General features: G+C 47.6%; 1 protein-coding gene across 17 annotated transcripts in view; it reads right to left on the minus strand.

Moving 5' to 3' along the window:
* Window positions 1–26,191, minus strand: part of LOC308649264 (uncharacterized protein) — a 305,971-nt gene that overhangs the window by 144,327 nt on the left and 135,453 nt on the right. The window contains exon 1 of one of the 17 annotated variants that reach the window (XR_014022069.1): window positions 24,749–24,843. The exons of 15 other annotated variants lie outside the window; for them this stretch is intronic. Coding sequence is in view for 1 of the 2 variants with exons in the window: in XM_081294907.1 (XP_081151033.1) it covers window positions 24,936–24,961 (26 nt within the window). In the remaining variant the exon portion in view is untranslated. Of the gene's footprint in view, window positions 1–24,748; window positions 24,844–24,881; window positions 24,962–26,191 lie in introns of those variants that run through there. One more of the 17 variants, XM_081294907.1, reaches the window with a different exon arrangement.

Genomic DNA, 26,191 nt, shown 5'->3' on the forward strand with positions numbered 1-26,191 from the left:
GGAACAAAGATGAGCCTGAGAAGTGGAAAGAGAAGCAAAATCGCAAAGGAAAAGGGTTTCTGTGCTGGGGAGAGACATGCAAATGCCAACCTGCCCGAGTAAGGATCCGAAGTCCACCACGCAATCCAGAAACCCCCCAAACACTGCGGGGCCAGATCCAAAGGGATCGTCACAGAGCTGACCCACGCGGCCACACTGCACTCCACAGCGGAATGAGGCCAGGGCGCCACACCATCGTGGAGGTGCTGAGGCACCATCTCTCCCCGAACTATTTTTAAAGTAAGACATTTCTTCCAGATGCCCCATCTATGTTCCCAACCACATGCACAGTTCAATCAACAGGGCAACCCAAATCAGCCGACTTTCAAAGGAGGCTGAGGATCCTAAGCTGTAGCCAAGACTTTCCTCATCCCTCGAGAACCTGGGCATCCCCCGAAACATCACTTCTCCATTCACAGAACTGCAGAGTTCTAGCATTTCAGAAGTGCAAAAGGACCCGGGAATCCGCTGGGAAATCTTCCTTGTCACAGACAAAGATGGCAAAGCTTCGTCAAGGGACCTGTCCACAGTCACACAACTGGAGACCAACCAGTCAGGCTTCCGGGCCAAACTGAAACAGGGGGACCAGGCAAACTTGCTTCACCTTCCCAGCTCATCTGTCTAGCAATACATTGTAAACAGCCCGAGGTTTCTTTTTTAAAAATATCTGAATTTGTACATTTAAAAATAAGAAAAGTATGGCAATCCTTAGTCAAATAGTATTTTTATAACCACCTTTGAAAGCAAAGCACATGTTGAAACTAACTGGACCACCCAAGTTAAAAAAATCTAGTTATTCCATTTAATGTTTATTTGGTTTGTTTCTAAATGTGTATTTAAGTGGCAAAGTCATAAAGGGAAGAATTAATGATAATCGATACCAGATCTGCAACCATGGAACTCTTCATGGGTTTGCAGTAAGTAGTGAAGGCAGCCGGGAGAGGGAAACGTGTTCCCAACTGAGAAAATTGTGCGGCACTTGAAAGGCAAGTCCCCGGCGAGGCACTGAGCTCTGAAGGCAGAACTATCCACAGGCCAAGGCTCACTCCTGGGAGGGACCTTTGCCACCAGGAAAACATGGAGGTCTTAATTCTAAGAGGGAGGTGGCAGAAGAGACTCGGCGCTGGAGAAGAATGTATTTGGTGCCCTTCTGGTGTCTGCAAAACTGTATGTCACAACTCTAGATTCCAAAATGAAGTGCAGACAAACTTCAAAAGACCCAGAAACAAAGGGTGCGTTAATGTCCAGATGGTTCATATTCCTGAGGAATGTTCACTGTTCATTTGAAACTCAGAACACAGCTCCTCATAGAGATGATACCATAAATAGGGATTAGGTTTCCAGAGCAGCCTCTAGAAACATGTTTTTAAATGTCCACATTCACCTGAGGTAATGAATACTGCAACGTATGGAACCAAAGGCAGAAGGAGGAGGGAAGGGCCTGGGGCAGGAGAGAGACGGAGAAGACTCTCAGGGGCCACCTCCCAGTGGTCCTTCTCCCTGCGCCTCGGAGCTCCAGCGAAGGTCAGGGCACTGGTCACGCAAGCTGCCCTCTGCCTCCCCGCACACCCCGCTCCTCCTCAATACCAGTCCTCGTGGGAGAGGAGGAGGAAGCAGAGACAGAGGTGTCCCAGTCTCCAAGGGCCCACACCTCCAAGAGGCAACAAGGCCAAATGAGCAACCAGACCTGCCAAGCGGGCAGGAAACATGGGGCACAGTGGCTGTGGCAGGAAGCAGGAGCAGAAGGCTCCGGACACCACACCTGGAGCTCGAATGCCTGGACCAGCCCCCCGTGGGCCTGCTCCATCCTCCAGCTGTGAGAACCTCGGCCTCCGTGCACGAAAGTGATGGCAGTAAACTGTGGCCGGCCCCTGGAAAGGCTAGGCAGTGCTTCTAGCAAACGGACCATTCTCTCTGGGAACAGTGGACGTACAGTGGACGGGCTGGTCATGGGCTAGCAGAACTCAAGGCCTAGCGCGCTTTACAGAGGAACAGATCATTTTCCAGAACTTGAATGCCCAAGTTCAGCTGCTCGTCTTGAGGCATCTGTGCTCTGTGTTAGAGGAACCCTCTAGACATGGTGACCCGTCATGACTGAAAGACTCCAAGTTCTCCAGGCTCATAGATTAGGGCAGGGCCTGGAATTTATTTGATTATAGTGCTGGTCTAAAACAGTGAAAGTCTCTTGAAGTGCTTATAGTATATTTTTTCAAGAATAAAGTTCAGTTCCTTATAAATAAAATGCACAAAACCCACCAACCAATAAAGGGGGTGGTCCTGACTGTGAAGCGTGAGCCAGCTGCGAAGCAGCACTGTCTTCAGCAAGGCCGGGCCTCTTCTTCCCGACGGCTACAGGTTAGACCCCTCCCAGCCGGCTCAGGGCACCTGAAAGCAGTGTTGGTAAAGTGGAACTAAATCTTCCTTCAAACTACGCCCTGGATTTGCAAACATACACTAAGTCAAAACTAATACCACTCCATGGGCTCAAATTAGGCGCGGCTTGGGCTGCGTGCCTTTACACATGCTCCTGGGCTCTGCCCCTCCGGCTTCAGACAAGTTCAAGCACAGACCTGTGCACCAGCGTTCTCCTGGGCGATAATGATCTCCTCCGGCACCCAAGCCCGAGACCAGAGGAGTGACGCTGACCACGTGTAGGGGCACAGGCTCCCAGTGCAGGCTGACGTGACGAGTTAATTCAGCTGTAGCTGAATCCACATATGCAGCAGCATTATGTGGTCCTGTGGCTCCAGCAAATCTCCAGATAATGAGGGAACCACGTGACACACTGGGAAAGGCACTGGGCTGGATCGGAAGACCTAGATTCCCCATATTGATTCTGCCGGGCCATCTCCAGGGAAGGGACAAATCGCGCTCTCTCTGGGACGAAAACTTCTCATCTGTAAAATAGAGAGCAGATGCTCTCTCCTAGCACAGAATCCTAACTGACATGAAAACTGAAACGCGAAGCTCTTGGTATGGCCCTCTGTCTGGCACAGGGAGCCTCCAGGATATACTGGGGAGCACATTCACGGCTTTCAAGATGACTTGATAGGGTGGCTTCAGAATGCAGCTGTGCATAGAGCACTATTCTTACCACTCCTCCGAACACCACCCTGAGGAAAAAGGAAAGATCCTCACGCTGAGCGCACGCAGGCGAGTCCTTAGCTCTCTCCCGCTATGCCTCCTGTGAAGCAGGATGAGCACGGTCCGTGGCTAGTGAGGAGATGTGGCCGCCTCCAACGACCCTCCGGGGGAAGCCTCTGGCCGAGGACTCCCAGCAAGGTGACTTCATTCCACCTGACGTGCCACTGACCAGTGACAGCACACCGTCCTCTGGTGCTGTTGGTACCTGTGTGTTATGTACGTGTCTTCCCCAAGAGGCGCCCCGTAGCTCTGGGGCCAGGCATACGTCCACCTCTCTACTAGGGAGGGCATTTAACAGGGTGACTCAACACTGTTGGGCAACAAGAACATGAGTCGGCAGAGCCTCAGGTGGGGCCTCCTGAGGTGCTCCAGTTTTTCCGGGGAGTCCTGTAATCTTGCCAGTGGAGGAAACCGTCCCGGGATGCCCTCCCTAACCAGTCCTACCCCTCTGTTCCCCTGCGCTTCCCTGTTCCTTATTCTGCAGAGGCCGGGAATCACACTTCCCCCTCAGGATAGGGGAGTATGGGTGGGCTCTCCTCTCTGCCCTTCCGCCCTCAGGCCTGCGGTGTTGGCTTCTCTGCGTGACCTGCGTTCCGATTCATCCACGGGACGTGGACCCTCCAATAGTGGGAAGTAGACAAAGAAAAAGAGTCTCTGCAGATTCTTTTCTTTTCCCCCTGAGCCCTAAATCTGTTCAATCTGATTTAAAATGAACTACTCTTTTCAAACCCAAAGGAAGTGGGTAGCTGGCCAAGATGACAGCCCAGCCCTAGCAATCTGGGCACAAAGATCTTATGCTTCATAAGAGGGTTACCTGGACTTCATCACTACTCAGAAAAGGCACTCAGTGGAAAATTGAGCTCGGGCTGGAGAACCACTTGGTCCTGCAAAGAACCATTACAATAAGAGCCCCGCACAAGACTGTCACCTCCTCGCTCCTTTATTTCCTAAACCCAGAGCAACTTTCCCCTTCTTGTGCACCAACCTATTATCCTCTGTCAGCTTCAAAGGGTAACTGCCCCAAAGCTACATTTTCTCCATGAAGCCTCTTCTAATAGCATTCCCTAGGAGTGCTCTGCTTCCAAACTTGAAAGGAGCCAAGCAATCTCAAGCCTCTGAGATTTAACAACTTGGTGTGGTGTGCCTGAATCACATACTCTCTTCAACTCAAACCATAATCCTCCTTTAAAATCTTGACAAACAGAAAAAAGGATTATATAAATTATCACACACACCACAAAAAAAAAAAAAAAAAGCCTAGGGTGCTGATACACAGAATCCTGCATCCACTTCTCAAATGGTTCCCTGAGTCTGGAAAACATTAGGGAAGATTTCTTATATCTATATATTCCTCTATGAAGTAGGTTTCTGTTACAGTGCGTGGACATTGTGTCACATCATGCTCACAGTTGTCCTTAAGCAAATCAGGGGCAGGAGCCTCCTTCCACACAATAAGGGAGTACATGCCTCGGGGTTGCTTTGTCTAGCGTCTATCTTTTGTGGGACTCAGGGAACGGCCTTACTCACAGCTGACAATGGAAACTCCATTCTTTTTTTAAAAAAAACATTTTTTTTTAAAGAGAGAGAATTTTTTAATATTTATTTTTTAGTTTTCGGCAGACACAACATCTTTTTTGGTATGTGGTGCTGAGGATGGAACCCGGGCCGCACGCATGCCAGGCGAGCACGCTACTGCTTGAGCCACATCCCCAGCCTGGAAACTCCATTCTTAAAAGGAACCCACTTCCATTTGTGCACAAGGAGGCCACACAGCTTCCACAAACAACCCACTGAAGGGGATGGCCGGGGCCTTCGGGGCCACCTTTTCATCTCACCCACAACAGTGGAGAAGAGCTAGGAGGACAAGCCCCAGGACACTACATTTTCTAGGTGCTGGCCACTTACTGCCAACACTTCTGGGGTGCATCTGGACAGAGGATGCGTATCCGATGTCATCATGCCACAGGAAGGAGACTCTGCAAAACTGGGTTGAGCGTTTCCATCTCAGTCGGCAATTTTCACTCTCGCTGGAGCAGCCAAACTGCTGTTATTAAACCCCTTTCCCATCTTGATAACGTCTCGGGCAAATCCCATAATTTGAGGTTCATTTTTGGTGATGACACTCTAGGTGTCATTTTCCAGTTTTATTCTCAAATTCAATTTTGACCTAATACAAGCCCCTGCCCTGACCAGGCAAAGCTGTGAGCTGGACTCTGAGCGCGGAGGTCTGGCTTCTCCTCTCCTGCTTGCTCCCTGCAAGACCAGGCAGGAGCTAGGAAGGAGAGAAAGGGCAAGTTGTCCCCCTCCAGGACCAGCCAGGACCAGCCAGGATTGTGTCTCAGGCTCCTGCTGGCTGGTGGCACCTGTGCTGAGGTGCAGCTTCACCACACAGCTCCCTCTGTGGACATCCGACCTCTGCTCCGGCTCAGCCTCTCCCTCTACCCCTTGGCTCCCAATCACGAAGCCAGCTTCTACAGGAATGGTGCCCGCAGATGGCTCGGGACCTGCCACCACTCAGCGTCCACTTCACCCCAGGAGAACTTTCTTATGAGCCTCCCAGCCAACGGGAGACGTGGGGGTGCTCCACCAGCGTCCCTCTTCCTGTCCTCCTCTCTGCTTCTCTCCTCTCCCACCCAGGGCAGGTGGGGAGGCCTGGCCCAGCAGGCATGGGACAGGGGAGCCACCGCTGGGCATCCCTCTGCCAGGCAACCCTGAGTCTGTGGGTGTGTCTTCTGGGCTTGTCCCTTTCACCTCCTGCCTAAAGTGCATGTTGGGAAGGAGATGGGTCAGCTTTGCTTTCCCTCTGTGAAGTTCTCAGGGAGGACCCTGGCCCTGAGTGGGCATGGCTCTCTTTAGACAGTGCAGTTTCCAAAGTCTCCTCTTTATCAACTGTCCTGACCACCTATTATAAGGGGGCAAGAAAGGGCTACTCAGCTGCCCCACACGCCATGGCTCAGAACACCCCTGTATCCAGACAGGCAGACACTGAGATGTGGGGCTGGGGAGGGAGGTCTGGTGGGTGTAACAAGGTCCACTCCGGGGCCACAGAGTGCGACACCCCTTGGCCCTGCTTGTGAGTCACAATGACCAGACTCTGTATCCCATGCTTGGTATCTGGTCATCTGACTCAGCAGACAACCAGGCTTTGCCTGTTCCTTAAAACTGAGTTATTGTTGATTTCTTTGTGTGTCTTTGTGTGTGTGTGTGTGTGTGTGTGTATTTCATCATGTTTCTGGTTCCAACACTAAGGTGTGCTACTAGGTTACGCTACCAATAAAGTTTCAGTATTATAACCCCTGTTTCTGTTATTTACAAAGATAGTTTAAACTACCGATTCATTTTAGTAATTTTAAGCCTGGCCCAAACATAGCCCTATTGTACAAAAGCCTTGTTTAGTGATAAATATATTGAAAAGATGACAGTAGTATGTTTGTGAGTCTTTAATTTTCCCAAATCTGCTTTTGAATGATCTCACTTTGTGCTTATAACCATCTTGCCTGACAGTAGGACACATATCTGTATACCAAGAGGTTGGAAAGTTCATCACAGGGAACCAGTTAGGTTTGCTGGATATGAGGAGGCATGAAGGAGGGGATTTTTCCTTTATCTCAAGAGCCACCAAAAAAACAAAACTAGAATGCACTGGAGAGTGCTGGTATCCACGTAGAAGCTGAAGAAACTCAGCCAGTGTTCTTCTGTTTGTGATTAGATCCCAAAAGAGGTCCCTTCCTCTATGTCAGCTGCAACCTGGGTTCCAAGCAACACCCCCTCCCAAGACCCCAGCGTACTCTATTTCCAGGTGCATTCCAGATGTGCTCTTTTGGATCACTACATAAACAACCTTGAAGAATAGTGGTGAAATGGTTAGGGTTGCACCACAGGTAATGATTGTATTTATATATTTATTTGGTACCAGGGACTGAACTCAGGGGCACTGGACCACTGAGCCACATCCCCAGCCCTTTTATTTTTTATTTTATTTAGAGGCAGGGTCTCACTGAATTGCTTAGTGCCTCCCTGTAACTGAGGCTGGCTTTAAACTCACAATCCTCCTGCCTCAGCCTCCCAAGCCACTGGGATTACAGGCATGCGCCACCAGACATGGCAATCAATTTTTGATTTGTAAGGATCTATGTTCACAGTTTGCCTCACGTTAATATCCCTAATTTTAGAAATGAGGAAAGTCATTTTAAGAGGTTGAATGATTTACTGAAAGTCTCACAGCTACTGCGGGCCACGTTTGGGACTCAAACCCAGATCTTTCCGCTTTAAATCTTGCACGGCTTTTGCCCTTGCGGGTGGAAGAGTTCTCCCCTGACATTTAGCATATTGCCCGGGCGGGCGGACTAGTTATTCATTACCATTTACTTACAAGTTCTCAGTAGACCTTATCTCATTGGATTTCCCCAGCGGCCCCAGATGTAAGATAAGATAGATATTCAGTCTATTTTAAAGATGAAGAATTTGAAGCTTAAAAAAGCTCGCTTGTCAAAGGTTTTGCAAAATAGCAGACTTCCAACTTCCCCTCCACTGGACATTCACCCCACCGTCCAACAGACCACTCACTTCTGAGGCATGAGTGCTGGCCCTTTGGTGCAGAATCCAAGGAAATCAAAAGAGGGAGTGATGAGCACGTCAGGCAAGGCCTAGAGTCCAAAGAGCGGGTGGACGAGCCGGTGGACGAGCCAGTGGACGTGAAGATCCCCATGAGCATGCCCACCTGCTCTCGGCCACAAGAAGTGAGGGGATTGACATGAGGCGGGGGTAAGAATGAGGTAAGGAAAGGACCCCCGCCATGAAACACAACATGACATGCCACAGGGAAGGGGACAGCACTGGGCCCAGGGAGACCACGCATCTCTGCAAGACAAAGGAAACTGGAATGGCCAGCAGCAGAGGGCACAGGTCAGACGAGACACTGCTACCGTTTGCATGTATCCCTCCAGAGTTCACACCTTGGAACTTAATCCTCAAGGTCAAGGTCATAGACATGGGGCGCTTGGGAGGTGATCAGGCCGCGAGGGCTCCATGACTGTCAGTGGGGTTAATGTCCACCAACAGGCTTTGGAGAGCAGACTCCTCCTCTGCCTTTTCCATCACGTGAGGACACAGCACTCAGCCCCTTTGCCCTTCTGCTTTCCAGCATGCAAGGCCGAAGCAACAAGGTACCATCTTGGAAACTGTCAAGAGACACTGGATCCGCCAGCACCTTGATCTTCAACTTCCCAACCTCCAGAAGAGTGAAAACTTTTCTATTATATACAAATTAGTCACTCCAAAGTATTTTGTTATAGCAGCAGGAACATACTGAGACAGAGGAGAAGTTCTCATGCTCCTCTGGAGACCTCAGAGGGAACCCTCCTATGTGGCTATGGGACAGGTGCCAGCAGTGTGGAGGTCATGAGCAGAGGTAGCCACGGGGAAGCCACACAAAACTGGGCTCAAGGGCAGGCCCACCTGGAGGCAGCAAATTGAAACTGAATGTGATATATTGATACTTCATTGTTAGGCAGCCTTGACCTCAAAGATGGTCCCTAAGCCACCACTGGTAACCGGCTCACATTTTAAATGTGCCCTCCCTTTTCTGAAGAAGGGAGAGGTGGACATCTTCATTTATTCATCAGTTGTATCATCTATGGCTTCAGACCTTAAGCAGCCAAGCAGTTAAAACCCAGCTTGCTGAGGGACACTGCTGCTTAGATGGAGAAGGTGCCCAGCCAGAAATGTCCAGTATGTGGCCTTCCACTCAAAGGTGTGGCAGATCCTTATTGAGAATCTTCTTGACATTGCCCTTTGTGACTTGCCCAAAATAATTCTTAGAAATACCACAAGGAAGAGAAGGGAAACACTTGTAAGTGGATATTGATGGAAATTCAATATCAAAACTCATGCACATAAAACCTCAGACACGGGGGCTGGGATGTAGCTCTGTTGGATGCCCAAGGCCCTGGATTCAATCCCCAGCACCACCAGAAAAAAAAAAAAAATCATCAGATAGGATACAACTTGGTCTTGCTTTTGTTCATTGTCATCCTGTGTTAGTCTGCTTTCCATTACTACAACAAATACCTGTGATAAGTCAAATTACAAAGAGGAAAAATTTAATCTGGCTCACAGTTTGGGGGATTTTGGCTCTAGACGGATGGGCCCCATTGCATCGGGCCTGTGCAAGTACATGACATCATGGTGGGGGACAGGTAGCAGAGGTAAGCTGTTCATTGCCTCATGACAATGGGGCTGTGAAACCAAGGAAGGGTAGAAGAGGAAAGCAAGACCCCACCATGCCCTTTAAGGACTCAACCCAGTGAACTAGGACCTCCCACTAGGCCCTACCACCTCCCAATAGGGCCACACTGGGGACCAAGTCCTTAACTGGGGCCTTCGGAGACATTCCAGAACCTATAGCACATCTGCAAGAAAACAAGTCAACTTGTTGATAAGCGGCCCCCAACCCCTGAGCACTGGAATCACACCCAGGTCCCCAGGCAGGCTCCACCACTCAGCCACACCCCCAACCCCTAAAATGGTATTTACAAAAGCCTGCCTGGAAGGAGGCGCTAAGTCACACATACATCCCACGCACCTGGCTCTGAGCCCACCCTTGGCCTTCACTCTCTGATGCTCACTCAACACACTGCAAGGCCACTCTCATTATCCCGTTTCCCACATAAGGAAACTGGAGTTCCAAAACTTGAAATAGCTGGCCTAGAGTCGGGGAAAACAGTATTCAGACCCGGGGCCCCCGCTCATGAGGCAATGAACAGCTGGACGACCAGCTCAGCTGCACAGACAGCAACCGGCCCAGGAAGGAAGCCTCACACCATCAGAGGAAATCCTCCCAGATCAGGACTTCAAAGGGCCAAAGCCTTTGAAGCAGCACTCCAGCTCCAGGGCCACACCTTCACCAGGAACACGAATACAGAGGAAAGTTCAAGAGGATACCGTTGGAATGCAGTATAATTTTGAGGAAATGTTAAAGAAACCAAATGAAAGCAGCTTAGAGGCGAGTTTAAGGAGCTGATCCACAATGACCTTCAACCCTGCAAGGAGCAGGGTTGAGAACTCGTGGTCCTCACTTTACATAGAAAGAAACTAAGGAGAGAAGGCACAGATCACAGCTCTGGCTTTAGAAGCACAGTGTGGACAGTCAGGCAACCTGTGGGACTCGAGGGCATGCACCGGCCTGCAGGGGGCTGGGTCCCCAATTGGGGTGACCCCTCACTGCCCAGCTGCAGTTTGCTCTCCTGTCACGTGGAGATGCAGGACTAGGTGCCCACCACCCACAGGAGCAATCAGAGGAGCTTCTGGATGCCCCCTAACTCTGTGCTTCACCGCGCAGGACGGGGGAGGGTGTAAGCATATGAAACAGAAGAGGCGCCGTGGACACGCTGTCAAGGCAGAGGGTCCCCAGGAGGCTACTCCCGAAATAGACCTGCAGCCGGTCAATGATTTGTCACATGATACTCCTCTCTGGCGCTCTACCAACCACTTTGGGGTCATTTTTTCTCCTTTTCAGATAAATACTGAGAGGCTGGGGTAGGAGTGGGTGATGGTCTCTAGGTGTCCATTTTTACAGCCCTTTGATTTGCAAAACAAGCTTTTAAACTTTCAGTTAATTTCAAGTGCACCCCCTGCCAACCTCCACCCAGCCCCCCTCCCCAGCCTTTGATCTCCTGTGTTCATCATGTTGATTTTAAGTCCGATTTATCTTCCATATAAATTGAGACCAGGTCATAACTTCCCTCTCTCTGCTTCCCCCACAGGATCTTGCACATTCAAAGTCAAAGTCAGAATCAATATCTAGAGCAGTGGTGGGGGTGTGGGGGCGGGTGCTCTCTGCCCAAATTACCACCTTTCCATGTCCTACTGTAAGTAGCTTCAGGCAGAGTATCTGGAAGCAGTGAGAGGAGACGGTACCCAAGTGCATGATGTGTACCCAGTGTCCCAGGAATGGAGCCATCCCATGGTTAAGGTGGCAGGAGTAGATCATCAGAGATTCTGCACAGAATTAAGTGCACAAGCCACTTTTGCAAACCTAAGTTTCCCTCAGTTTCATAATGAAATGAAGAATAAGGAGGATTAAGGGCAAACTGTCAATTGAAAATTTAAAAAATGACTGACACGTCACTTGCACTGGGCTTAAGCCTTTGTGAAGCTATTGCCAAACTACAAATCCAAAGGATTCTACTGCAACCCTTCAAGCAGAGAGCACTGGAGAGACTTTACTAGGACAGAATGGCAGGAGGAGCCCAGGACTGTCCTGGGGAACATTCATAGGACAGAAGTCTCAAAAATGTGACAGATCGTGAGTGGCCTGAGGTTTGGGTTCGTGAATCAATGTCAGAAAATGTCGCTGGTCCTGACTGTGAAGAATGGGCAAAGAAGAGATTGGAGACTGTGATTCTCCGAAAGCCACCACACTGCTTTGCCCCTCTCCAGCAGGCCTCTGCCCTGGGGGGCACGCAGCCCCCGCCCCCCACGGTCCTCTGCTATTGTTTAAAAACAATAGCCAGCAAGACACAAGCCATTTCTAGAAGCCAAATGTCAAGTGAGGACGGGGTGAGGCCAGGCAAGATTCAGGACACAACCCCCACCACAATGGGGGGCACTTGTGTGGGCAGAGGGGATGGCCCTGGGGGCATGGGAGGGACTCACTGGTGTCTGTGGTGGAGCCAGTAACTGCAAAACTGAGTGGCTGGACCTCTGACCTGTCCACAGAGTGTTTCAGAACACCTAGGAGAGAGGGACCCAGAGGGTATTCTTGTAAGACACCCCAGGTAGGGGACTGTTTTCCAGACTCCATGTCCAGGCCTCGTCCAGGCCCCCTCCGTGGGGAGGGAGCCGCAGTGGCCCTCCTTCCCTCCCCAATGACTGACAGGTACTTCCCCACCTCCTCTTGGTGGCTGAGCTGCTGGGTCCCCCCTCTGACACTCCAATTTGTGCAGATCAGCAGCTAGTCTGATGGCAGGAAAAGAAGGTCCAGGTGTTGGGGGAAAGAAAGCTCTCCGTAATCAGCATTTTCCCTTTGCCATATCAGATGCCTGAAATATTATAACTCGAGGGCCCTTAATTTTCTGCAGATTTTTATTTTGCCATGTGAATGAGATCTTTGAGTGCAGGGAAGAGTCATCCCGTAGGAAAAGCACGAGCAACTCAGCTCCGAGCAGCCACTTCCTTGAGCAACTCAGCTCCGAGCAGCCACTTCCTTGAGAACCCCAGCAGGCCGGCGGGCAGGGACATAAACACGTCTCCATGCTCAGAGACCAGGCCTGAGCTCAGTGAGGCACGGGAGGGGGCTGCCTGCCCTCCCCCAAACATGGTAGGAAACACCAAGTATGAATTCCGATGAGCTGGAGTCCACGTGGAGACAGAAACGCTGCTGGGCTTCGAAAACAGATTTTAAAGATTGATTTCTACACATTCATTTTAAACAGGCAAAAAGGGAATCCCTGGATTTTAAGAACAAGAAGACTTTCCACAGCCATTACTTTTGCGGGAACTAGAATAGGGCTTAGACGTCACTGTTTCCAAGCCACGGGCCATATTGACATAACGTTTCGGTGCAGGGGATCTTTTGGATGGGTTCTATTAAGGAACTCAGAACACTTTTATCTGTTTTTTAAAAAAACTATTCCAAAACAAACATGCAATGAACAGCCCTCGGATTAGACACAGTGGGTCAAGGATGGCCCGGTTAAGGGATATTATGGAAAAGAGTTCTTGGTAAAGAAAAGAAGAGGTTCCCTTGTGGTGAGATACCACATGGTCAACCTGCTGTTTTATAGATGAGGCCCAGACAAGTGAGTGATCTATCCTGGCTAGGAAGTAATAGAGCCAAGACTCGCTCAGATTTCCTCTTGCTCACTGTATGTTCTTTGCACAGTTTAATAATTCTGTGCATCAGAGACTTTTTAGTTTTCATTATACATAAGCAGCCTGGATCACCTTGTTGGGCTGGCCAAGCTGAAGCAGCTTGATGCCGCCACTGTGGACCCTGTTGTCAGTTTTCCATCACTGTAACAAACACCTGACATCACCAACTTATAAAGAAAAAAGGTTTGTCTTTTGGCTTGCAGTTTCAGAGGTTTCAACCTAGGATCCCCATTGCTTGGGCCTGTGGCAAGGCAGCACATCGTGGCAAGAGCATGTGGAGTAAAACCACTCACCTCATGCCCAGGAAGCAAGGCGGAAAGAGGAAAGGACCAGAGTCCCCTGATCCCCTTCAAGATCACAACCCAGTGACTTCAAGACCTCCTGCAGGCCCCAGCTCTCAAAGGTTCTATCACCTCCCAACAGCACCATTCCAGGACCAGCCTTGAAGATGTGGGCCTTGGGGACCTCTGAGATCTAAACTGTGGCCGTCTTATACACACTGCTTTGAAGGCATGACCCCACCAATACACACGTTTGTTTTGGATTTGGCCAAACATAGTGGCTTGAGCAGTAGGCCTTTACCGGCACACAGTGCTCTAGGTCAGAAGTCCAGCCCACAGTGGCTCGGCTCCAACTCAGCCCCGCACAAGGCAGAAACTGAGTGTTGGCTGGTCTAATTTCTTATCGAGAGGCTGTGGAGAGAAGTTCTACTTCTGAGCTGGTCCTGGTCTGTGTTGGAATCCAGCTTCTGGTGGTCGTAGGAGCATGGTCACATGTCCATGTAAGCCGTCGGCTTGCAGAAATGACTCACCTCCAACTTACCACCCGCAACAGCCCATCAACCCCCTTGTACTCTGAATCTCTGACTTTCTTCAAGCAGCAAGACAAAACTCTCTGCTTTTAAAGGGTTGATGTTCAGGCAGGCTCACTTGGATAATCTCCATATCTGAGAGCAATTAGGCCATATAAAATAACTCATGGTGGGAGGGAAATTATCCTACTGCTAGTGTAGAGAGTATTCCAGGTATACACATCTGGGAAGGGATGCTGGGGGTCAATATTAGAATGCCATCTTCTACATGTGCTATAAAGACATCTTTGTTTTTCTCCCAAGGTTGCCAAATTACAAAAAGTCACTCTGTCTGCCTTTGGAGTGGTGAGGTGACATGAGCACAAGTTAGAAGGCCCTTTCACAGGAACAAGCGCGCTCTGTTGGCTGACACTGTGTGTGCGGCGGGGGGGGGAGTCTTTCCACTTCAATCAATGTGGCAACCAGGTGGAGAACGTGGGAAGGGACAGATGAGACAGAAGCCAACTCACTGGCCCAGCAGCAGCAGGCAGCTCTCATCCGTGACGTCAGACAGACAGTCAGCACGAGCCTGGTCCAGAGGGCCCTTCTCTCTCCCTTCCCTCCCTGCTTGGGGTTCAGGCACGTCCACTGGTTTCCTGGAGCCACACCTATCGACTCAGAGGACAAGTGCGATGCTCGTGATACTTGGTGCTCAGTGAACAGTTACCTAAATGATCCGCAGGTTGGAGGGGATGCTGATACCTGCCCGCGATGCTGCTGGCGTGGCGTGGTCAGCTGTCCCCCTGTGTGAGTTCACGGTCTCAGAAATGGAAAGGGGGTTGGAAAGGCCTAGGAAATGCAGCACTACCTCACTTCCCTTCATGGTCTCCACTAAGATAACCCTTGAGGAGCCTCTCAGAATGCAGACGTCCATCCCTGAGAACCAAAAGACCAGTTCCACATTGTGGAATCATCACAGGCGCGAGGTACCTGCTGGAGAGCTCAGCATGGAGCCTCATCTAGCAGGAGAAAGAACCCTCCCAGAGCTCCCAAGGGCCTCTACAGCGGGGGCTTGGGGACTGTGTCAGAAATGCAGAATCTCAGGCCACCCGAGCCAGCAGCTCAGAGCACCCACATCCACAAACCCCAGACACTATATACTCACAGCCCACGGCGCTCATGTACTTCAACACTTTTTGCTCTTGAACGTGTATCAATTTTCATGTGTTCCAAATTCAAACGCAAAGAAAGAACAATAATAGCAATTTACAATAGGTTAGGGACCCAAGTTAAGAACTGTCTATATAAAAGACACAAAAATACCACAAGTTACGAAATCTAATTGAACTTGGTTGGTTTTTGGTTTTTTTTTTTTTTTTTTTGAACTGACATTAGGCAATAATTTTACTTATTATAAAAATTTTCTTTATATTTTAGTTTCATTTAGGAAGTGAAATGATAGTATTCATATTTATAATTTATATTTCAGGTTATAAAAATTGCAAATTAGCTAAAATAACCAATTTTAGTTTTACATGATTATGAGCTTAAAAAATATTAGCTTCCCCCTCTTATAATTTTTATATTGATTATGGTAAAATAAACATCTGCCATTTTAACCATTTTTAAGTGACATTAAGTTCACATTATTTGGCTCCCATTGTCACCATTTAGCCACAGAATCTTCATCTGACAAATTCCAAACTCTGACCCATTGAACACTACCTCTCCGTTCTCCCACCCAACTCCCAGGCAAATGCCAGCCTCTGTCTATGAATCTGCCTCATCTAGGTATTTCATTTTGTATTTAACTTATTCTATGAAGCAAAATGTCCACAAAGTTCATCCATGTGTAGCAGGCCACAGAATCCCCTTCCTTTTCAAGGCTACATAGTATTACACATACACACACTGTCTATCCATTCATCTGCCCGTGGATACTGGGGTTGCTTTTACTTTTTAAATTTGCTTCTAAACTTTTTTTTTTCATTTTTTTGAAAAGTTGTCTTGAGATGATGTGAACTTTTATTTTGGTTTTGTTAAAATATATTTTTCCTTCTAAAAAACATAAGCGTAGAGGTGGACTGTAGGCACCAAGATGAAGGAGTCTGCCATGCCTTTGAAAATACAAGCAATAGCAAAACTACAGTCTCTTCCAAGATCACCCTCATCTTCTCTTCCCTACCTGGCTGGACGATGCTCATGTCCTCAGAGGTAATTATCTAAAAAAAATCCTCTCATTACCTGGCAGGGAAAAGAATGGAGAGAAAACCAATCCGAATTAGGAAAACTACTGAACTACAGATTTTTTTTTAAAGCAAAGCAATTTTATTACTTTCAACCTATGGGAAGCTAACAAATTATCAGAGGAGCCCTTAGGCTCATATTTTCTTGAACACAGGAGAATCCTAATAATTACCATATCAAGTGCTACTATGGAAATAGGGACTTTGGAAGTACTTGGGGACACTTAAAAACAGCTTACACTCTAGGGTTTTTAATACCCCACCACCAGTACCCAGCACACTACTACTTAGCTACTAATTTGCAGCACTGAGAAAGGTTTGCCAAGAAAAGATAAACTTGAGCTTCACACTGGGGATTAGCAAGTTTTATTATATCCTAACTTACAATGAAAATTCTGCACCATGAACACATTTCAGGGGAAAACAGAAACACTTGAAGGGGAAACAAAAAAAGATGTAGAACTGACTAGGATATTTCAACTCTTCAGGTCTAGGTTTATTTGCAACCAACAAAATTAGTCAGAGAAGGAAAAGGCCAGAAGTAATTCCCACGACACGGTACACGTTTAACAGAAAGACGAAAGCAATAACATGGTCAAATCTGTGTGGCAAGAAGAGGTGATCAGAGATGAAAGTAAACTAGGATATATGTTGAAATGTCAGACCCCAGCCAGTCCCTGCGGCTTGACAAGGCTTCACCTTGGAAGTCTATTCTCAGTTCCAACCCTCAACTTCCAAAGTGTAGTAAGAGTGGTCGGTCGCATATAAACAAACCCATCCTGGTCCTTTCATTTATTTTCCCTGAACATTTTTTCAAACTGACAAGTGATAGAATTAAACTGACAAGTGATAGAATTCATCAAGATGGTTACCTCTGATGGGTGTGGTGGCGCACACCTGTAGTCCCAATGGCTTGGGAGGTTGACCTAGGAGGATGGTGAGTTCAAAGCCAACCTCAGCAACTTAGCAATGCCCTAAACAACTTGGTGAAGCCCTGTCTGTAAATAAACTATAAAAATGGGCTGGGGATGTGGTTCAGTGGTTGGTTAAGCATCCCCTGTGTTCAATCCCTGGTACCCAAAAGAAAAAAAAAATCTCGTTCTTCCCACCTGGATTTGGCATCCTTAAAGGGGATGGTGGGATTCTTTTTCTACCCCATGAATATTCTATAGAGATGCAAACTGTTATAAAAATAAGCACAAAGCAAGCATTTAGAAATAGCACCTTGTCTAGGGCTGTGGGCCACTGTATATCTTAAAAGGACTACGAGGGCCTTGCAGTGTTCAGTTTGGAGGGGGCGAGGACCACAAATGTTTCAAATCCATCAATTCCCATATCCCGTGGCTCCATCTTGACAGCTAAGTGAAGCAACACAGGCCAGTTCTGCACTGGCTGGGTTCTGTGATCGGTGCCAACTTGGATGTTATCAGTAGAAGCTGGGTCCAGGGAGAAGGTGTGATATGTAGATATGGAGGGGAAAAAAAAAACACAGAGAATTATCATGGGGGGGTGGGGGAGGGCTGACAGATTGCCCTTCGTTATCTTTATCCCCTTGTTTTTGTTTTTATTAAAGGGAGAAAAATAAAATATAAATGCATTCTCAGAGACTGATTATTCTGCTTAATGAGGCATACATTAAACATCTTTTAATTAACCAAAGAGTAGATATTGGTAGCTACTGCTCGCTGCTGAGGATGACAACCACTCCGCGAGTCAAGCTTCCCGCCCTGGAAGGGCTTATATTCTGTTAGGAGACGGACCTTTGCACCTCCCTGGTTACGGCTCCTCCTCCCGGAGGGAGAGGGCAACCTGCTGCCCCCAGCTTCTTCATACTCCAAAGCAGTGAAGCCAACAGGTCAGCAAGCACGCTGTCCTGGGGAATAAGCACTGGGCACAGCATGCAACCCAGGCTGCCTGGCCTTGCAAGGACAGGGACTGGCAAGAGCGGCAGCTCTGGCCTCCAGCACCCGCTGCCCTCTGCGCCATTCCAAAACGGCAGCCTTCTTGCTTCCTGGCCTTGAACATGCTCTTCCTGCTCTTTCACCTTCTGAACACTCTTCCAACCTCCCTCTCCAGGCAAGGCGGCATTTGGCTTCAGCACGCCAGTTTAGACAGTCGGCTTCTCTAGAGGCGTCTTCAAACCCACCTGTCACTCAGCCTCCCCCAAGTTCCTACAGCCATTGTGCTCTGAGGCCCATGGTTCACTAAGCAAGCAGCACCCTAAGCCAATCCCAGGATTTCTACTCTGGGTCAGCTGAAGTGAGTCTTGTTCATATGATTCCATCACATTATGTCATGCAATGTGTGGTGCTCAATAAATGCTCGCTGAATCAACTTGAAACAAACTCCAGATGGTGTAGTTCCTTGGCTCTTCACAGGAGGAGCCCTGCCACCTTCCTGCCTAGGCCCCCTCTGAATCACCTGCAGATCTCGCCCCCGCATTGCTTGTCTACAGACCAAGGCAGGGACTGCCCAGCTCTGCGTGAGAGATTCTGGAGGTGAGGTCAGGTAATCTGTGTTTTGACTTGCGTTGTTTTTGATGATCAGCCAGGTCTAAACCCTTGGACTTCACATACTTTCCATTTTCACTATTTCTGGAAGCGCAGCCCTTGGCTCCTGTTTCAGGATACTCCATTCCCATTTCACGATGGGCGTTTACTTCTCCAATAAGCCTAGAGCTTCCCGATGCCCCACGGCACCTTCTGAGTAAGTAATAAGAGGCATGAATTCTTTTCAGAAATGTCATTTCTTCATTTATTTTATTTGTTCAACACAAGAACTGACTTAGCTTCTCCCAGGACTGATACTCAGCTTTGTAGAAAAAGCTGTTCACTAACAACTTGATCTTGAACTCTTTCCTCAAAGGAAGATTTTTAAAGCATGGCATAATTATGTACGGTTCCAAATCAGGACAAAGTGGGAGGTAACTTCCATTTTTAGCTCTAAAGTGGGTGATCATGGCCATATGTAGCCCCTGAGTGTGGAGATCATACACTAAATATAGAACGAGGCCCGTCTATATGGTATAATTGTGGATTTCTAAGTTTCAGTCTCCAAGCCACAAGAAACGAAGGAGCTATTCAGAGAAGTGGATTCGCTTTGCAAATGTTCTATACTTTACCCAAAATTACCACTTTTTTTTCCAGTCAATTAGGTTGCAACTGACAGAATGTTAGACTCTTCCCTCTCCTATAGGGTCTTGATTTAACATCTGAGCAGCCATCTTAAATGCTATGCTAACTGCCATCTTATAAGTACAGGAAAGCAAAACTTCCTCTTACCTGAACTCCCCCCACCCCCATTAGTGACCTTCCCCATGGTACCATAACCCTGAGCCAATCCCAGAAGGACACGACCTCTTGGCTCTGGAAAGCCCAGGGTGCCATGGACCTCAGCCAATCCCATGCTATTCCTACTGCCCAGCTCTCAGGCAGGCACCCCCAGCCTGTCCCAGTGAGCCACAGCCACACCTCCAAACCCCTGCCCCACAAACACTGAACACCCAACACTCGGGGCCTCTCTCCTCTCTACAGAGGGATGGCCTTTGGCCTTTATTTGTCAGCTTTGACAATAAACCCCTCGTGTGGGTCTCTGCCTGGTCTCCGTCCTTCATTTCTCGCTCGCCCGCCGTCTCTCACTTTCTCACTTTCCTCCTAATTTATATTCTGAGGATTTTTGGTTGGCTTTGGGGGTCCCCCCTCCAGAAATGGTGGTTGCCGATCACCTCTTCTACAATTATCACTGCTACTTCCCAAACGTCCAGGCCCCTGGATGGACATTCCCGTGCCCCGGGCATCTCCACGCTGCCGAGGATGGAGCACTATAAATAGAAAAGGCAGCCATCAGTCATGGGTAGAAAATAAAATGGCAGAGACACAGCCAAAGACAGGGGAGAGAGAACCCCAGGATGAAAACAGGGAGTCGAAACTCCCCACAGGATCTCGCTGGTCTGAGCAGAGGAAAGCGTGGTCTGTAAGCTCCGGACATCTCCAACACGGGGCTTGATCAGAAGCCCTGGTGTGACATCCGGCTTTTGTTCCCGTCCAGAAGAGCCTTTCAGAAAGAAAGGACCCAGAGCACATGCAGAGGAAGCTGCTAAGCCACTGGTTCCTAATTGGATCTCTAACCCCACTAGAGGAAGAGGAAAATGGATCTGCCTACTGTTTCCTTAAAATCTGCTACCGCCTTATCTGAAACCTATAAACAATGTCCTGAATACTGTACTGTACTTGGGTTCAAAAGTTCATCCATATCTGGAGAAGTGGGAGCCGGCTCCCCGAGGAAGGACAGAGCTGGGGGCTGCAGAGGGGAGAAGTGTGACTGAATCTGGCTCCTCCCACTCAGACCATCTGCAAAAGCTCAGGTCTCTGCAGCTATTCTGACCTTCAGGCCCAGAGTCCTTACTCCAACTGCACCTGCCCGGGATTAGGTTTCCTGCTAGTGAATGATTGTTTCTTTCCTTTAGTCTGCAAACAGTTGTCACATGATCCAGTGGCAGCTGAACAGTGGGAGCCGGCCCCTTGCAAAAGGGCTAAGCAGGACATGGAGTGATTCATCTTCAAAAACCTGTTCCTGAAATGCTTTTGCATGTTTATATCGTGTCTTGTTTCAGCTCAGATAATTAAAGCCTGCTAGAGACAGAGATGTAACCTGGAAAATAGACCATCTCTCTGACTCATTAGCACTCCTAAGGATGAATGGGACTCATTGTCTCTCCCTTTTCCCTTTGACCCTGGAGGTTGCTAAATCTATGGTTTCTAGCCTTGCAAAAACTTGAAAAAGGGGAAACCTGAAAAGGAATGTGGCAGCTTCCCATAACAGGAGATACAGTTGCACAGCAGACATCAGCTACACCTGCTTGCCAGACACTTGCTAATCCAAATGACGTGTCCACAGCCTGTGTAAAATAACCCTGGACAGCCGCTCCGTCCATGATGGAATGGACAGGGAGAGGCATTTCCACTTAAGAAAGAGTTGGAAGGGGAGGGGAACTTACATAACATTTGTCCAGGCTATCGAGAGACTCTACAGGACAGTCCAGGCATTCCATGGAGCACACTATGGTTATTCACAGCCCAAGTCAAATATTCCAGGAATATTTGAAAGGCTACTCTAAACAAAGAGAGAGAGAGAAAGAAAAAGGAAAGAAAGAAAATAGGTGGATCCGTTTATTTTCTGAGCATAGTATTAATGACAAGGCTACTCTCAGCAAAGAATCATGGCCTTCCTTATAAAGGTCAGCTATATGCTACTGAAAGGAAACTAACAAGTATAGCTATTCAAAATTCTTCCCCAACCTTAATTGAAAGTATTTCTCCCTGGGTCAGAGTGAACCAGTAGGGATGGAGGAGTGTCAAATTCCAGATCTCCAGGCATCCAAAATCAGTGCAGGGGTCAGACTTACAGGGCAATGTCGTTCCTCCTGAGAGCTCTACTCCTGTTGGGGGAGACTCTTGCCCATCACACACGCACACACAGGCATGTTCCACACACCCACAAAGTTACAGCTCAGAGGAGCATGCATGAAGTACAGACACAGATGGCCTTAGCTGTCTGACTGCAGAATTTCCAGACATGGAGAGACAAAGCTAGGTTTTGAAAAAATAATAAAGAAAGCACTTTTCCTTATCTCCCGGCATCCCTCACAACCAGGAAGCTGCCAACCTTGGCTGCAAACCTGCTAGGCGATTCAAAAGCTGATGGGAAGAACTTGCATTCCCTGCATCAGCACTTGACGTGGGTAAATGTCAACTGTGGGTGCCCAGGTGGTGAAAAGCGTCTGCTTACTTCTAAGCAATAAGGCAAGGCAGGCTGAGTAGTGGTGGGTGTGGCTGTGGTGTCCAAAGGAAGGCCAGAGTGACCAGCACATGAGAAATACAGCAATTCTTGCCATGTCCTAACTGAAGGGCCTCATTTTAGGTTACAAAATGAATTTCATACATCTCAGCTTTTTAAGAGAGAGAGAGAGAGAAAGAAAAAGGAAAGAAAGAAAATAGGCGGATCAGTTTATTTTCTGAGCACAGTATTAATGACAAGATGACATCACCAACAGCCAATCAGAAAGCTCTCTGGTGTCTGATGTTCTAACACCATTTCATATTTATGGATAAGCACCAGAAGGGTGTCAACCCTAAGCTGCATTTCCCTCCCTACTCACTTCTAAATAAAGTGCCTGCTTTCATTCGACAGCCAAACTGCCAAAAAAAAAAAAAAAAATCTCTTACGGTCTCCCTTCCTCCTCATCGCAGCCTGTTTTCTGCAATCCTGAAACAATAAGTGGAAGACGGGGGAGAATGGCTGGGATCTATGTCGCTGCTTCCTGCTTCTGAACAGCCCTTGACTGACGAGCCAAAGCCCAGGATTCATCTGCAACCCCAAGAGCAGCAGCGGCCAGCGAGACTGTATGCAAAGGAAGGGTCAGGACTCTGGGCACTGGAGAAATGGAAGCAATGCTTCCCCATCCCAACCATCTTTACTTTAAATTATTATCTACTCCCACTGCTTCCTGACCCTCTAAGGTAGTTCTTGAGAAAGCAGAAAGTTAGCCCTGCCCCGGTTAACCCCAGGTCAAGAGCAGACTGGACCATTCAGTTGAGCACTCCCCCAGATCTACAGAGGACAAGCATCCCCCTCACACCCCAGGAACAGGGAATCAGGGACAAACGCTGCTATCTATGATGGAGCCTGTCCTCAGGGCCAGGGCTAATGAATGACTGAGCTGCTGGGAGATGTGGCCAGGACATTTGTTTTCAAATTTTCAATCGAAAATCAACAATCCATGTGAACAGAAATTGATAATTTGTCTCAAATACTAGGATGCACAAAGGAGGTGTTTGCATTTATCCATGAAAAATTCCTGCCCCAGACAACTGTTCCAGGTCGCTCCAGACCTCAGCTAGGGATGAATGCAGCCCTTTCTTTTCCCACACCCTTCACCATCTGATGGCATATCAGGGTCTCTGGTCAAGCTCAAGAATCAGAATTATAACATGTAATAAAGATGCCTGGCCATGCAGCAAAGATGACAGGATTTGGCAAGCTGGCCTGGAGCCAAAGTGAGTGACAGATTTTGAGCTGATGTTTCTTTCCTACAGATTTAACAATGTACAAGGAGGAAAAATTAATAATTCACTCAGAACAAATTCCATGCCTATCAGCTGCCTTTGGTTTGCTACAAACTAGGCTCCCCCCACCCCCTACTTTTCCAACCTTCCCCAAACATCTAAATAATATGAGTGCAGCTTGTCCCTTCTCACCATTCATGGGTTCAAAGGTTAACTGGGAAATTGGCTCAAAGGGAGACATAACAGGAATTGGGATCCTCACTCTTTTGGGGGCTAAATAATAATGAGAATCTGCTCATTTCTCTTAACACGCACCCGTCCAAGCCAAAGCATAAAGATTCCTCTGGATGGCCAGCAGCTCACATATCTTACACACAGTCCCCACCCACAGTCTTCTACCTGAAGAAGCCCCAGCCGGGTCAGAGGATCACCAGGTAAGAGAGACGCAAGGTGTGAAACGAAGAAACAAAGGATCTGGCCAGGAACCCCAGCCATCGGGGGCTAAGAGGTTGGGGGAGTCCTCGTTTGGGTTTTGCTTTTCAGATGCCTTTAAAAAAAATAATAAAGCACAAGAGAAGGGGGGGGAGAATTCCTTTTGTCCCATATGCTACGTAATGGGTGCTGTCATTTTGGAAGTTATAAAAATTCACATCAAAGACAAAATAAAAAGCCAGACGTGAAAATCTGAGCACTCAACATAAAGGAACAAATTAAAAGTCAGTATTCTGGTTTCATAAATCCAAAAATAAATATGTAGGCAAATGCTTCTAAGGGATGTTCTTCCCAATGCTATTCCCTAATGCAAATGAGGTCCCCTCCAACAATGTCCCTGTTAGAAGGCCGCTCGTGGCTCCAGTTTGGGTGTTCCATGTTAGCTGGCAGAAGGGAGAACTAATCTGAATCATCCAAAAATCACTTACATTTGGTTTTAGTTGCACTACATGGGAATGGTAAGTTGGCTTCCCACTCCCCTCCCTAATTTAGTTTAGAAAAATTTTAACTTTTCATGTTCCCTCAGCACAAACCAACCACTGCAGACTGTGGCCGGCTGGCAGAAGTCACTCACAGGTTTTGTTTTTTAATTGTCTTAGATAAGTCACCAACACATAGCTAATGGTGGTGACAATTAGCCTCAGCTCAGGGTGCCAATGTTACTAAGTGTCCAGGGGTCTAGGTTAGCCAATGGTGTAATAATGTAGGTGCAAGCAAAGGGGTGGCCAGATATGGCCAGGCAAGACTCACTGAATGAAAGCCACGCATCAAAGCCACCTGGTTCACTCATTATACCACACCCTTATCAAAGTTCCCTGCTCATAACCCTCATGCTTTCCCCAGCTCTTCAGAGACAGGGCCATCACTCAGATCTCCTAAGATATCCAACGGCCATTCAACAGACATATTCACAGCACACCCTCGTAAAAGTCACAAGTGGCCTGTAGAATTTGGACTCTAATTCCAATTTTGGAGCACCTACTCAACACTTACCCGAATCCTCAAACTATTAGAATACGTGTCTGGTGATTGGGCCCAGTAGACAAGGTGAACCAGGGCTAAAACTGCATTTTTTTATGAAAATTAGAGAAAGTGCCCACCATCTGTTTATGAATCACAACATTTGCTTCCCTGGCTGTTTTCATGGTGAATTCCATTTCCTCTGTGATACCAAGCAGTTGGCACATAAGTATCATTTGCAGTATCTTCTCTGCTCTTCTTTATCTCACTCACTTCGTCTTTTCACCCAAATCCACTCAATTTCATGTTTTCCGGCTATGCAATCCCTCACGAGGCATGAAGAAGCATCATGTCTAAAATTCACAAAGGAAATTTATAAGGAAAAATTTAGGAAAATATGCATGTAGAAGGGGTATTCCCAAAATATGAGCACAATACACCAAATATCTTTTCTTGCTTTCCCTATAGTCTCCACCATTAGGGGAAAAAAAATAGGTTTGATCCAAATCAATGGTCAAATCAAACATAGGTATTATTTCACTATGCATGAAATTTTGGACAATAATACTTTAAAATCACACTAAAAAGACTCAGATGCCTTGGCAGTTCTGGTGGGGAGAAAGCCAGGGAGATACATACATACACTGCTATGAATCACTTCTCTTTTCATGGATAACACGATTAGTCCTTAGTCAAGGCTATAGGTGAAATTGCAAGAGCCCAGTAAAGCCACAGACACAGAATAGAAAAGGACCATTAACACACCACCTCCTGCTTCTGAGCACTTCCCCCAGATTGACAGGGGGCAACTGTGCCTATCCCTGGGATAAGCAATGGAAACTCCAACCATTTGCAATGTTAGCAGACCTTGATGTGCCTCACTGCGTATTCCACATCCTGTCCCCCCAAACAGGAAGTGAGTCACAGAGCTGAACAACTACCCTATGGTTTTCAAAGGAAAAGAAACAGAACTTCAGAGTTAGCTTCTTATTCTGAAACAATGCACACCAAGGCCGTCAAGTTGCTCATTCTGCAATAATGACCTAGGTCAGTTCTTCCACATTTCATCTCAAGGGTTTGCATCCCACTCAATAAGATTTGATTTTCCATGTTGAACTAAGGTCTCGAAATGCAAGTAGCAGACCCACATTCGTATTCACACACTCTCTTATATTTGCAGGCTGTGTCAACAGAGAATTGTTTATAACATCAATTTAACTAAGATTAAAGGAGGATATGGTTATATCAGCATAATGAGGCATGTTTTTCACACAGCAGAAAAAAAAAAACAGAAAATAAATGAGCACGAACGGAATGTTACTCAGCCTTGAAGAAGTGGGAAATCCCACCATTCGCAACCACACGGATACAAGTGGAGAACATTATGCTAATAAAATAATCCAGACACAGGGAAATACCACACAACACCGCGTTGATGAGGAACCTAAAATACTCAAACTCATAGAACCACAGCATAGAACAGTGGTTACCAAACTAGTGGATGGGGAAGAAGAAACAGGGAGGAATTGGCCAGAGGGTACAGCTTTCCTCTGCAACATGAGATGGATGAATTCTGGAAAATG

This window comes from Spermophilus citellus, assembly GCF_964194105.1.
Source record: "Spermophilus citellus genome assembly, chromosome: 5".
NCBI lineage: Eukaryota > Metazoa > Chordata > Mammalia > Rodentia > Sciuridae > Spermophilus > Spermophilus citellus.